The sequence below is a fragment of the Penicillium citrinum genome, assembly GCF_028827155.1.
Source record: "Penicillium citrinum strain IBT 23319 chromosome Unknown utg000009l:1.0-4274883.0:1.0-4276374.0, whole genome shotgun sequence".
NCBI lineage: Eukaryota > Fungi > Ascomycota > Eurotiomycetes > Eurotiales > Aspergillaceae > Penicillium > Penicillium citrinum.
The window spans coordinates 3,687,642-3,701,828 of NW_026622694.1; the positions used below are offsets into that span (position 1 = coordinate 3,687,642).

General features: G+C 46.4%; 6 protein-coding genes across 6 annotated transcripts; 3 read left to right on the plus strand and 3 right to left on the minus strand.

Annotated features, from left to right (window-relative positions):
• Positions 1–184: 184 nt before the first annotated feature.
• Positions 185–1,088, plus strand: N7469_010852 (uncharacterized protein; the record flags this gene model as incomplete). Its single annotated transcript, XM_056649757.1, has 2 exons — positions 185–268; positions 480–1,088. 2 exons carry the CDS (start codon positions 185–187, stop codon positions 1,086–1,088), a joined length of 693 nt encoding a protein of 230 aa, XP_056496888.1.
• Positions 1,089–1,448: 360 nt separating this feature from the next.
• N7469_010853 (glycosyltransferase family 69 protein) lies at positions 1,449–2,788 on the plus strand (the record flags this gene model as incomplete). Its single annotated transcript, XM_056649758.1, has 3 exons — positions 1,449–2,033; positions 2,089–2,314; positions 2,370–2,788. 3 exons carry the CDS (start codon positions 1,449–1,451, stop codon positions 2,786–2,788), a joined length of 1,230 nt encoding a protein of 409 aa, XP_056496889.1.
• Positions 2,789–3,188: 400 nt separating this feature from the next.
• Positions 3,189–4,030, minus strand: N7469_010854 (HPP family protein; the record flags this gene model as incomplete). The annotated part of the gene is made up of 2 exons (XM_056649759.1): positions 3,189–3,710; positions 3,824–4,030. The coding sequence occupies 2 exons, from the start codon at positions 4,028–4,030 to the stop codon at positions 3,189–3,191; spliced, it is 729 nt and encodes a 242-aa protein (XP_056496890.1).
• A 680-nt stretch (positions 4,031–4,710) lies between these two features.
• N7469_010855 (uncharacterized protein) lies at positions 4,711–7,985 on the minus strand (the record flags this gene model as incomplete). Its single annotated transcript, XM_056649760.1, has 4 exons — positions 4,711–5,488; positions 5,545–7,274; positions 7,337–7,649; positions 7,741–7,985. 4 exons carry the CDS (start codon positions 7,983–7,985, stop codon positions 4,711–4,713), a joined length of 3,066 nt encoding a protein of 1,021 aa, XP_056496891.1.
• A 966-nt stretch (positions 7,986–8,951) lies between these two features.
• Positions 8,952–10,666, minus strand: N7469_010856 (uncharacterized protein; the record flags this gene model as incomplete). The annotated part of the gene is made up of 4 exons (XM_056649761.1): positions 8,952–9,605; positions 9,864–10,152; positions 10,220–10,330; positions 10,386–10,666. 4 exons carry the CDS (start codon positions 10,664–10,666, stop codon positions 8,952–8,954), a joined length of 1,335 nt encoding a protein of 444 aa, XP_056496892.1.
• A 1,605-nt stretch (positions 10,667–12,271) lies between these two features.
• Positions 12,272–13,654, plus strand: N7469_010857 (uncharacterized protein; the record flags this gene model as incomplete). Its single annotated transcript, XM_056649762.1, has 4 exons — positions 12,272–12,552; positions 12,618–13,053; positions 13,106–13,300; positions 13,373–13,654. 4 exons carry the CDS (start codon positions 12,272–12,274, stop codon positions 13,652–13,654), a joined length of 1,194 nt encoding a protein of 397 aa, XP_056496893.1.
• Between the last annotated feature and the right edge of the window lie 533 nt (positions 13,655–14,187).

The window sequence follows — 14,187 nt, forward strand, 5'->3', positions numbered from 1 at the left end:
TACTCAGTCGAATAATCAGGCTGCGAGAGAGTATCACCCTATTTCACAATATCAACTTATCCCTACTGCTTGGAAAAAAAAATAAGTTTCCTGAACTCATTTTTCTTTATATTCCTGAACACGAATCCACTATGACTGAAATGCTCGAGCCCGAAACCGCTAAGGAGGAACGGAGACATCGGAAATGAGACCCTTGGCGCCACTCAACATCCTTGATGACCTCAAGAAGAGCGCCGATATTGGGCTGATCCCCTTAAAATTCGAGGAGGTTCATTGCACATCTCATCCTCTACCCAAAAAAGAAACTGAACATCAATCATGGGCAACTTTACCATTGTGAATGGGCAAGTGTACACGCCGGGACTGGCCATCCTGGATGCCCCACAGCCAAACACGCCGCTCGGAGGAGGCAAGAAAAAATAAAACCCAATAATCAAAATACAAGGAAAGTTAGACTGACCAGTTTAGATAAACTTCAGGTCGCGATTGACGTGTCAGGTAATGGCCAGGTGCCATGGCCACCATCGACCGATCCTGATGCGGACACACGCCTTCGTAACATCACGCTCTTCTTGACTTCTCAATCGCAGTCGTACAACTTCACCATCTCCAATGGCACAATCCCGTCAGACAATTCGAGCTATGTCGGTCCGGTGCTTGAACTCGAACCCTCTTCCACGGTGAAGCATGTCAATTGGGTGTGGCCTGAGTGTCTTGTGGGCGACGGCGACAGCGACAGCGATTCGGCGCGAGGCGCGTACAACATTTCGATGCATCAATCATTTCGCTGGAATGGCACCGACTATTATACTGTGTTCAATCTGCCCATCTCAGTGACAAATAGCATCTCGAAGAGCTCCGATCGCGTCGATTGTGCGAAACTGGAGAATGAACTACTCAGCAGCGCAGAAGAGAATAAGAGTAGCGACCAACTCCCTAGCCAACCCTGGATACAAGGTGGAGCAAACGCCACGAGCTCCAGTAGCTCCAGCGAGACTAGCAGTTCGTTTGCCATAAAGTTGAGGGGCCCTCGTGGGATATTCTGGTGGGTTGCTGCTGGCGTCTTGACTCCATTGCTGCTGCGGTGACGCGGCCCCTTTTTGGGAAGAAACAGGCTCCCCCTTTTTTTTTTTTGTGATTATTCTATTCTTGTATAATCTGGTACAATAAATTTGTGAATCTGAATATCTTTTGTGCCGGTTTTGTTCATTTGGTTAGGAGTGGATTGAATATCTCCTTGTTCGGCACTGACATTTTCTAGGGAGAAGTGGAAGAAGCAGAGAATATCCCTAGATTCATTTTATCCCATCTTGGCGACATTCTTAGCCACCAACCACTTCCCCTCTGCTTCTTTTTGTCTCTTTATAACCTCACTCTTTTCATTCATTCTTCCCGTCATGCTCTAGGATATCTAACTTCATTCCTTTGCCATCGGGCGTCCATTCCTTATGATCAAGCTCACTCCTTACCCTCGCACTTTTCGCAGAGTGCTGGTTCGTAGCCGGTTGATCCGCTCCTTATTTCTCATTTTCGTCCTCTGGAATCTCATCGAGCTCCATCTGATCCTCCGTTGCATCTCCGAAACCGACCTCATATACCGTGAACAACCCCGCCATCAAGAGAGGATCTATATCGCCAGCGTGCATTGGAACAATGAACTCATCCTGCGCAGTCATTGGAACCAGGCATTAGTCGACCTAGCATGGAAGCTCGGACCAGGGAATATATACATCAGTATCTATGAGAGTGGAAGCTATGATAATACCAAGGGGGCTCTGATGGAACTGGATCGTCAATTAGATCGTATGCAGATCCCCCGCAACATCACTTTATCGCCCGTCACTCATCAAGACGAGATCGCCGCCCCACCAGGGGATCAGGGTTGGATCACCACGCCCAGAGGAAAAAAGGAGTTGCGAAGAATACCATATCTCTCGCGCATTCGGAATTATAGCCTTGAACCGCTGCGGGAATTAGCAGCAAAGGGGATACTTTTTGATAAGGTTCTTTTCCTGAATGATGTGGTGTTTACCGTAAGAACATGAGATCTACAACTTGTGAGTTCGGAAAACTAACTCGAACATCCAGACACCCGATGTATTCGAATTACTCGATACAAATGACGGCGATTATGCTGCTGCTTGTTCACTTGACTTTTCCAAGGCCCCTAATTTTTACGATACGTTTGCTCTTCGCGATGCAAGCGGTCATGAAGCTGTCATGTCCACTTGGCCATTCTTTCAGGACACAGTATCCCGCTATGCCATGAAGAATATGGCTCCGGTCCCAGTAACTAGCTGCTGGAATGGAATGGGTAAGTGTTTGCTTTCATCTCATCCCATCTTTTCATCCCATCTAATAAGGCAAAGTCGCAATGCCAGCCACTCCATTCACAGCATCACCGCCACTTCAGTTCCGGGGAATCGCCGACTCTCTCGCTGAATATCACCTCGAGGGATCAGAGTGTTGTCTGATTCATGCAGATAACCCTCTCTCAGATAGGAAGGGCATTTATCTTAACCCGCTCGTCCGAGTTGGCTACTCGGGGCCGGCATATGTAGCTGTCAATCCAATCATGAGTTGGCTCACTCCACGATCAATCCTGCAAGGATTATGGGTGAATCGATTCCGGAGATGGACAAACCTGGCTTGGATAAAAGAGAAGTATGTTCGATCACGGATTGCTCGTTGGGCTGCGCTCTCGGAGAAAAACAGGGAGCCTGGCCCTTTTTGTGTGATTAACGAAATGCAGATGTTGCATCCTTTGGGGTGGACTCATATAGATTAACTTCCTAGGTTAATTATCGTGATTTATTAATCTCTTTCAATTCTCAAAATGCTTCAATGCTATTTAGGCGCTGAATATGATGTAATATATACATACTGGTCTCGGAAATACACTAAATTTCATGTTCTTCCTTCTCCACAACCTTGTGGAATAAACAACGCTGAAATGGATGGTATATCGAGATTGATATCAAGTCACTCAGCCAAACCCTCCGAGGATTGTGTCTATATGCACTGGAAAGGGAGTCCCTTCCCAGTGCATACAAACTCAATCACACGTGGCATATGCAGTGCAATCAAATCATCTGCAGATGCACATTACATCCAATAAGATCCCGATCTCAGAATTTGTGCTAGCTGGCCCGTCCAATATTTGAGCCAGGGCTACTGAGCATCTAAATTCAAACCGACCCCTTCGGCAACTTCTCCTGTGAAGATCCCGCATCGGTGTTCGCTGCGGAGCCGTGTGCAGGTGCAGATGCAGATGTAGAAGCAGAGACAGGCGCAGGTGCAGCTGCAGCTGCCTTCGGCGGAGTCGGCGCAATCCAGAAAACAGGGTATCGACGCTGGATATTATTCAATAATATTGCGCAGACTACTAGCAATGTTGAAGAAAGGAGCACCACGGGAAGATAATACCACGATAGATTCCAGACCTCGTCATTCGTGGCGGGGAGAAGAGCTGTTGCACCGGCAGGTGGATGAGTGGTACCTGTCAACTGCATGACGACGATAGCAGTCGCGGTGGAAAGGGATGCTGCGAGCCAGCGCAGTGATTCAAAACGAGCTTCGTTGGGCATTAGGCTGAATAATTTTGTGATGCAGATTCCGGTCAAAGCGCTGAAGAAATGTCCAAAAATCAATGCACGAGGTTGCGCAAGTGGACTTTCCACTGCGCCGAAGCAGAGGACTGCTGATGCACCCTGTACATCTTGGTTAACTTTGAATATGCCGGGTAGGCGGTAGTTGTATAACTACTTTAGGTGGCGATGCCTAATCTCTAAACAGTCTCCGGGGTGATCGAGTTGAAACTCACATATGATGCAATTATTCCAGGAACATTACGCGAAGTAAAGTAATGCGCATAATTGAATATAGCTTGTACAACAGATAGACCGCAGAACGCGGTTATAAAAGACCAAGCGGCGATTTGGTATGTAGGGAGAGGCTTCACTGGTTCGGCACGATAGCCGAGCCAGTGACTGATCCAGGTTGGCAGGCGGGATAGACGCGATGTAGACATTATGCAAACCCGCCAAGGGAGGCGAGTGGTTGGGTATAAGGCAGTTTGGCAAGAGTTTAGAATTCACAGAGAAGAGAAGAAAAGAAGGAGACTTTTGCGATGCAAAGGGCGTTGCGCTAGTGCGGTTTGGGAATGAGGAGAAAAGTTGGTGCGGAGAAAGGAACGTGCGGGGATTTGGAGAGGCAAACAAGAGAAGGTCAAATGGTGAAGAAGTGTGATGGAGGGGAGCATATCCCAGAGTACATTAATGGTTATGAGGGATTGATGAGTCTGAAAGGGTTGATACTTCTAATGTTGATTAATTTCATTTAACTGGAATGATTATCATAAGGCGTCGTGGCGTTTGAAGTCGTTCGGCCGTGCGGGGAACAACACAACACACTATCCTCCATCAGAACAGGGACAAAGAAGAGGGTGGATAGAGGGGAATCTACTTTATACTCATACTCTAAATGGCTTAAGCTTTTTAAGCGCGTAGTGACTGTTGCAAATCTGGTCCCTGCGTCTCTAGTGTCACTTCTCTCATTTTCGCAGAGAACACCCATTGGCTGTAGATAAGGACAGTCTTCAATTCAATTGGGTAGTGCGTCTAGAGGGATTGACATCGGCCGGGGTTTTGTTGTATGTACATCGATTCCTTCGAGTATCTATAATTTACATGATACTAGTCTAGTCTTTTATTATACCGCAACTGAAAGATCATGCAGCAACTCTCGGCTAACAATGTGCGACTCGCCAAGAGTTCCCTTCATCACCAGGACCAAATCATCAACTGTACCCAAGAATTTCAGGTAGCAACTGACTGCCACGCAGAAGCGACGATAGTTCTCATCCCGAATCAAGTCCTTGCACAGTTCAATTTCAACCTGGTGGGCCCTCCAGAATTCGAAGCAACGCTTCAGCAGTGGTGTGGGGAGAACCTCGGGCAGGGGATCTCCAGTCTTAAGAGCTTGTTCAACAACACCGAGAACAGCCATGACATCACCGACATTACGGTGATCTAGCATGCCGGCGTGACGGGCAAGCCGTGATTGCAGCTCCTCCGGCAAAGATGAGGAGAGGAGCAATAAGCGACCGAGGTGCTGGTTCAGTTCCTGGCATAGTGCTTTGACTTGAGTGAGACGGTCGCTGGTAAAAGGCGAACTGGAAAATTCCAAGCGCAGCAGGGCAACAGGTCCATCGAGGGATGTCAAGGTATCGGCGAGGTTCAATGCCAGTTGCTCGGCTACAAGTCCCTCGTCACGATCAGGTTGACCCCAGCACGAAAGAAGTAAGGCATAATGATCAGACAGAGAGCGCATCGTGTTGGATAGTGTTTTGCATATGTGCCGTGCTGCCGATGGTGGCCGTGGGAATATCTGTACAATCAAAGCAGCAGCGGATCCAACCAGCACGAGGACAAGTCGTCTCCAGAAAACATTGTATCCCCATCCAGGATTACCATATGAAGGGATGTGTCTTTTATTCGGTTAGTCAAACGGGATTGATAAGTTAAGAGGCAAAATAGAACTCACGTATCATCGTAACTGTAACCGACGACCAAAATGCAGGTCGCACCGCCCATCATCATCGCCTGTAACAAGACCGGTGGTGCGAACAGACGTCCCCACATCAATAGGAGTAGTACAGGGGCCATGATTGCGGCAAGACCGTAAGGATTTCCATCTCCGTGGCCAGAGCCAATATACCAAGCTACCAAGCCAGCAACACCACCAACGACAGTTCCAATGCCACGTGAGACCAAAGATAGGGTAAAATCAGACATGTACACCACGACGCTGGTTTGAGCCATGATAAGTCCCCAAAGGCCCTTCTCGCGATAATAGAAGCCCGCACTGGAAGGAATCACGGCAGGAATTGCACAGGCAATGGTAACAATCACAAGACGCAGTGCATACATCCCTTCCGCGCAGATCAACCAATGGTAGGTGCTCAAAATAGCTTTTCCAAGTCCACTGCGTCGTTGGACCTTATATCCTCGGCTGATACGCAGACTCTGTTGAGCAGCATTCAATTGTTGCTCCACAGCGTCAGGATCGGGATAGGGCGACTGAGCTGCTTGAACCGGAGCAACAGCAGTCTTATGGAAAACCCAGTTGAAAGCGTAGCGGAGGCCGTGTGGAAGCCAAAGGCGGACTTTCTGGCGCTCCTTCATAAGGCCGGCTAGCTGGGCAAGCAGTTGTTCCCAGCCATCAGCCATGGTCAGAACATGCTCCTCAAAGACCATCCCCATGACAATTCCTCGAGATCTGCGCATTGTCGCATCATCGGTGCTTTTGAGTCGGCCATTTTCATCGAAAATTTCCGAGTACGTATCAATCAGTCGTTCCGTCGTCTCCGAGGCAAATTGCGATCTAAGACCGTGAAGTTTCTCTAGAGTTGAGGCGCTCCGCTCGCAGAGCTCATCCATGCGTTGCTTGGAGGGTCTGCCGAACCAGCGTGAAGCATTCACAGCATGTAGAGAATCCGCAATGATGACACTCGCTTCTTGACAGGCAGGGAGAATTTTCTTGCATGGTGGCCGGACGGCCTCGAGCATCTCAGTTCTAATAGATTCATGTTCAGGGCTGCGCAGTGTTTGAATCATATTGACGCTTTCCATTAATTGGCGCAAACCGACCTCTCGAGGTTTAGTTTTTTCCTTCTTCTCTTTCTTCTCTTTCTTCTTTTCGTCGCCGATTTGGCTGGCCTCGGATCCGGAAGAAGATAAACGATCTGATGTCAGGGCATCAAGTTTATCAACCTTTGCCTTCCCTCCTAGTCGAGCAATATGAAATTCCAACAGCATCAAGCTACTCAGCAAGGCCTGTCGCAAGGGCTCTTTCAAACTTTTCACATCATCCGCATTCCAACGACCAACAGAAAAGTCCAGGGGCAGGAAGCCCAGAGCAGGCTCCATCTTCTTATATGTGGCGATGGTCTTATACTTCAGTTTGTGCAGGTCTTTGAGATCCAAGGGATCATCTTCTATCAGACTGGAATAGGTCATATCTGTTGGACCCTTCAGTAACCGCACAACAGACTCCATGTCATCGAGGACGGCCGAAGAAGTAGATTTAGGAAAGAAGAGAATTGAGGAAGCCAGGCCGAGACCAATTCCAATGGCTCCGGGCTCAACTAAAACCTTAGGAATAGTTCCGTTAAATGTAGGAAGTAGTGGACCAATGGTTAAGGAAATATCCATAACGATCATTCCAAAAATCTGGACCAGAGTAAACTTGGGATTTTTGGCTCTCAGACGTGCCTATGAGGCGGCGAATTAGTGATACTTGCAGTCCTTTGGAGTAGTCTAGGATGGAAACTAACCAGAAGGTATACCATAAAGCAAATGAGGGAAAAGTATATAGCTGTGACACGGGCATCCAACATCCAACCTTCATAGATCAATACTTGTTGTACAGAGGCAATGGGCTGGCCCGTAGCATTGGCCTGTGCATAAGCTGCTTGGCCAAGTGCCTGCAGCTTAGCATTAGTCTCGGCAGCTGGTCTGGCGGCCAAAGCAGCTTTCATTGCGATAACACCCCAGGCCCAGCCCACAGCCATGCCCAGAACGAGAGTAAAAGCCCCCAAAATAAAGATGAACAGGATGCCGGACGGAGGAACCATAAATAGAACCAATCTAAGCTATTGTTAGTCGCGCATTTCTTTCTCCCTCTTTTTTTTTAATTCCTCTGATGCTTCCGCGAATGCTATTGAATATCCCTACTTACGTTGCGAAGAACGTCGCCGTTCCAATTGTTCTCAGAGACGGGTTGATGAAGATCAGCAGTGACGCGACCCACGCTGCCACACTGCAGCGGAATAACACTCTCAGGTCGCGCGCATTGAAATGATCCAGCCATCCAGGCAATTTTCGCGATTTTGCACCTGAAGAAGCCTTAACCGACACGATGTCCTCAGTAGCCGGCGCCGGGCCGTTGCCCTCAATGGCATCTTGTCGCGTCGGGTCGGACATGGGCGTTGAAGCTATTCGACCATGGGGAGACCGAGCGCAAGAGAGAAGGGGAATCAGATCAGGCGAGCGAGAGAAGGTCGAAGTCAGAGGATAGGGGGAGATCGCAAGTCTTTATTTCGGTGTTTCGTTCCTTTTTCGGGGAATGACGCACGTTGAGGAGGGGGGAACGAGACTATTTTCAGAGAGAGAAATCGTTAGGGTCAAAAGTTTGCGCGCTAAATGCACTATTGACGGGAGTTAGCCAAGATGATCGGCGCGATTGAGGGCGGATATTGGACGGAGTTGATTGTCGACGATTGAATTTGGACCGGGAGAAGATCGGCCGGAAACGGTAATGCGGGGCGAATTATGCGCATTAATGGGGTAAATACTGCGATGCATAAACAATGATTCAGCGAGGCTGATGAGTTAGGATTTGGACATCGAATACTTTCAAGAGCATGAATATTGAGTAATAAGATTACTCATATATATAAAACCAGTCGGAATGATTTACTCGAGAAGGAAGCCATCGTCAGACTGTAAAGAATCATACTTGAACTACCTAGAAGCATTGATCTAGATCTATTGAGACTAGATATCTACTAGATAACGACTGGTCACTGACTAGTTTAGGTAGATTTAAAGGCTCACTAACTAGTGAGCCAACCACTATGGATATCTATCTATAGTGGTCTGTGCTAGTTACTACTGACTAGCACTAGTGAGCTACATAGTAGGTACCAATCATAGTACAAAAACTGGCCAACGAGAACTAATTAGCAGAATTATCTTGTACTGCTACAACTCTCTAGTTTTAGGATAGGTATCCTAATATACGCATATTTTATAGTATAAAAAGCTCTCTAATTTCACCTTCATATGTCGTGCAAAAGAAAAATCAAACTAAAAATATAAATACCCGTGTTCACTGCCTCTCGCCCAAACCACGTACTAATACTCTTTCGAAGACCTGAAATACCCTCCTTAGGGCGCTGTATTGTTGGGACCTGCTTGGACTTTTCTTCCGCCTGGCATCACCTTTGGTGCGGCTACTCCTGAACCACCTGGTATAACGAATGCTGGGATCACTTTCTTCATTCCAGGCGCCATTTTTGGGGGTGCTGGTGGTAATGCTACTGCCGGGTAAGCGCCCTGCCATGCCGGAGCTACTCGCTTATCTGCCGCAAGCTTGGGCACGAATCTACCAAATCCAGTTTGTTTGTCGAAAATATACACGTTCGGAGTGCCCTTGGGAGAGGTTGCTGTATAAAATTTGTGACGTAACCACGGTCCATCCAGTCTCGATCGTCCCGGTTGAGCGGAATTTCCAGGAAGAAACTGCACTTCAATGACATCCCAAGGGTCAACTTGTTCCATGCGATTGTCATCATCATCAAGCATCGTCACCTGCATTAGCCTGCAATACGTCCATGCCGTTGTGCCATCTGCCAGAAAGGCCCCTTTAACACCCAACAATGGCGGTCGAGTAGGATTCACGCCATATCGAGCCATATGATCATTTGCAAGATTGTCTATATCATCCTCAAACATTGTCATCATGTCACATCCGGTATCATGCCTGAATCGAAAATTCCAGACTGCCGCCTCCTCGCCCGGGAAGCGCACGGCGATGTATAACTAAAATAAGCACAGATAGCCCAAAGTGGGCAGATCTTGTATCAGAAAGAAACCCGTGACAAGCCTTTGATATATGACTCGGGGAAGGCCTCTTACATGTAAATCGTCATTCTCTGAAGTCTGGCATAAAGCCCGCGATGCTGCCGCTCTCGTAGGCTCATTATTAGACTAAGAGACAAAGGCATAGGCATTAATTCACCATTTCTCTCCGAACTGAATACAGTCTACCGTGATACTAAGCTTTCAAGTTGAACATACCCCTTCTACCCAGAATGCCCGATGGCCATTGTGCTCCCTGCTCAGTTCCAAGCACTCTACTCTGTCATATGGTCTTGGCTCGGTGATTCGTTTTCCATCTGACCAGTAGGTAACAAGTCCTGGATGGACATCCAACTCTTTTGATTTGTACTGCTTGATAAGCTCGATTACGATCGGGATCAGAGTGTGACGGTCACCCTCTTTCTCGAGCCATCTTCCTATGTTCTTCAACTGTTCGATGCGTTTAACCGCTTCCCAGCTCAGACCCGGGTATTGCATCATTTTCAAACTAATCGTTCATGTTGTTAGATGGTGTCAATTTTTCCAAAGTAGTATATTGGCTTGGTGACACATACTCCTTTTCCTCTTTCTGTTGTTGATAGGATTGAAGTTTTCTCTTGAAAATATCTGGATAGATATTCTGGGCAATTCTTTCATAGCACCTTTCAATTTGCTCTTCGATCTCACTGTCTTCACGTTAGAATAAATGTTATCTGCGCGGTCTTTCTTCTTCGTACATACTCTTCAAATAGGTCGTCCTCATTATCAGTCCAGCCTGGTGGCAGTTCTGATCTCGTAGTTATAGGCCTTTCTGCTGTGGGCCAAATCTTTTTCTCTGGCCTTGGCCGCATGGGTGGTGCCCATTTCCCAACGTAGGATACATCGTAAGGCAATTTAGGTGGCTTTGGCGATTCATCCGATGAATCGGACTCTTCCGATTCATATCCGGCATATGATGCCTTCATTGACTCATCTATATCCATTCTATCAGAGGACGCGTTCGCGGAGTATGTTGCGCTCATGTGAGCGTTTCCTCCGCGTCTTAAGCCTGTCGAAGTCATTTTTACACCAAACACCTTTGACGCAAGACTTGATTTCTTGAACAAAGAAAAGAAGGGTTTTTTTTTCAAATTCGCGATGTAATGAAATCTGGAAAGACTCGACAAGCACGCGGAGTTCCAGTTGATTTAATAGAGATAAAACAGATGGTAGATTCTTTGAAGTTGAAAAGGCAAGGCCAACGGACAAAGATGACTCGATTGAGTCTCTGTCACGTTGCCATTTTAAGACAAAGAGCTTCTGATTTCCTACGCCGAGATGGAATATCCATGTAGTAGAATCGCAAGGAATCGCCGTCAATGCGACTCGCAAGCGGCTTTTTCTTTGAATATTCCTCGAATACCGTCGGTACTGCCGACAGCACAAAGACTCACGAGGTTATCCTCTCATTGAATCCAGTCTCGTCCAGATAATGGAACTTCTAGGACAAAGGCAAGTCACTTGGCTCTATCTTGAGAGGAAAGGGCACTGGGGCTATCATGATGAAAAGGGTACGAGTAAAAAGTGGCCTTTATCTATACAAGCGAAGTCAGCTCGGTCTTGAATTCACATGAGAATTCCCTTGCCATTTCACCAGTACTAATCGCTATCTTCTTGTTTTTATGTAAGCCTGAAGTACCCTCGTAGCCTTCACCGGTATACATTCTTTGTTCTTGTCGTTTCTCGTGACGAACTGATCTTTGGAGCAATCATTCCACTAATTCCATTTAGACCATTTCTTTCATTGCTCTCTTTGTATGCCCGATTCGAAGTTGTCGATGGAAAAGGGCAACTTCTTCCATCCATTCTGACTGTAAAAAGCAATCATTGGCAAAGTCCCGGCTCAAGACCAATATATAGGATCAAGCTTCATATCTCAACTGGCATACAATAAGACACCCCTACCCAGCGCTCAAAAAGGACTAAATTGCCTGTGTGATTGAAAGATACTACATATGGATCTCATGGCTGCACATGAGAGACAAGATCAGCAAGGGTCTCTCCTCAACATGAAGGTTTAGGCTCATCAAAGAAAGTTGATAACCAAAGACACAAAGCAGAATGAAGAATATTATGGTCAGAGTTGTTGGGGAGCCTGAATGGTTCTGAGAACAAATCAACCACACTAGTGAACACTCTTCAGAATCCAATCCAATATCAAGGGCTAAATGTACTATGTAATTATCAGTTAGAATGCTGATAGTTAAACAGTGGCTATTACCAAGCCACAGGAAAGGCATCATATCATGTATGTAGACCAATAAACACAAGGCAATGTCTAAAAATAATCGGGCTAGCATATATTGTGGGGCGAATAGGTCTGGCCACGAAGGTGCTCCTTGGGGTGGCTTGGTTTAATATGCATCTTATGAGCAAGGAGAGTCAGGGCTGAACTGCTGTAGGCAACTAATTTCGTATTCGGGAGTACGTCTCCACCATTTGTCGGTTTCGGCTTGTCCAGGCCATGCCAATACGTACACGTCTGTTGGCAATAAATAAATTACTCCTAGCGGTCAATTTTTTTTTTAATTTTGGTGATCCCCTGAGAATGTCGTTGTTGTTCTTTCAGTTAATGGCCTTTCAACATCATGCGACATGATGGTGATGGTGTGGCTAAAGCTATGGCCGCCCCTTTTCAGTCCTCTAACAAAGCCCGCTACAACACGAAGTCCACACTATCGGTCCACATAAATGGTCCATATGTTGAACTCGACGATTTCAACGGGCCGGCAGATTCAATTCCAAGTCAAAGTCGATCTAATGCCTCGAAATCTTCTCGTAGCAAGTTCTATTTTCCGAATACTTTCTGGTCTCGTTCATTTGCGATAATCGGTGTCATCGAAACGCTTTTTACTGTTGCGATTGAGACGTAAACACACCTCAATCTTCCAAACTTATAAAGGATATAAACACTAACGTTTCCCTTTATTCTAGTTGGGTTTTCATTAGCACCTCAAGACGTTTCGACGAAGCTGGGAATGATGACGGCACATTACGACTTCGATCTTTCTTAGGTCTTTACATCTTCGCCCTTTTATACGAACTCGGTCTCTCATACGATGCTTTAAAACACAAGAATACTTTTCAATTGGTTGGGCTATGCATTTGCAATTTCGGACTCTTCGTTTATGGAATTGTGCAGATGAAAGAGATCCGAGGAACCATCGATGGTCTCTCGAAGAGTGAAGCTGCTGGAGATCGACTATGGAATCATTATCGACTGGAGCTCATTTTGATTCCCGTCTTCATCGGTGTGTGTACCATTTTAATGGTTTTTGTGACCTGGAGATTGCGTGCTGAATTCTCATGGAATATTTACCAAACCATGAGTGCTGATCTGCAAATGAATCGCCGATATACCACGTACCAGGTAGTTCGCCCGACACGGAGATGATTGTGCTATCTCAGCTAACCTATTTTAGGTGTACATCGCTCTTCTGAAGTTCGACTTCTTTTTTATATTTGGTACACAGCTCCAAGTCCTACTCGCCATGAAAAACTTGACGGACCACCAGTTTATACTACAGGCTGTAATGATTCCGGTCGCGATTGTTATTCTGATTTTGGCAGCTCGTTTCTGCCGAATGGAAAAGAGGAAATCGCTTATGGTTGTTATGGTAATGATCACTTCTCAATTTCATTCCAAGCAAGGTCTTTAGATGGTTCTGTGCTGACTAGAGCCACTGCAGATTTTCATGCTTCTTATTGTGGCGAGTTTCGTTATGGTTGTTTTGAAGATGTACTCTTCGACGAACAGTAATGACCTGGCTCATTTCGAGGTCTCTCTGACCCTGTTCTCTGGATTAGCAGTCTTTCTTATCGGCGTCACCCTTGCAAACATGGTTATATGCATGGTCAATTTCGGGAAAGGGTTGAAGGAGCATATCAACCGGTCCAATAAGAAGACACAGACATTATATCCAGAATATCATGGAAACGAGGCTGGCAAGACACGGTTTGTCCTCAGTTGATGAAGAACAACGAGCATATGTTTTAATACGATACAATTTCATTCCTGAATTTTCTTTCTTTTTCCCTTTCGAAATTTGTTCCCAACACTTGCGTGGTATGCGGACAGCTAATGGCTGAGAAACAGTGGTCCCAGGTTGCTCCCGATTAGTAGGAACCGTTCTGTCATTCCCATTGCAGATCAGTAACATCGACGTTCAGGATTATTATCTTTTCAACATGAGTCTCATTTCTAACAATATTGGTCGAGATCTGTTTATCTGTTGTTGCTCGCAAGTATTCAGGAACCTTTCCTAAAGCGGCAAATGGTAGGGAGTCGAGGTCGAGGGCTCGACTGATGGGGATTCATACTGTACATACAACTGTACCTTTTATGACAGTTTGCCACCTCGCTCGGTCCTCAGAGGATCAATGCTTATTTGGCTCCGATGAATATCCGCCGTCAAAGCTTAAAGCAGTGTGTTGGAGGGGAATTGGCAGATCTACATCTAGCCCTATGTCTGTGCCGCTCCGTTCAGCACATACACTGCACCTG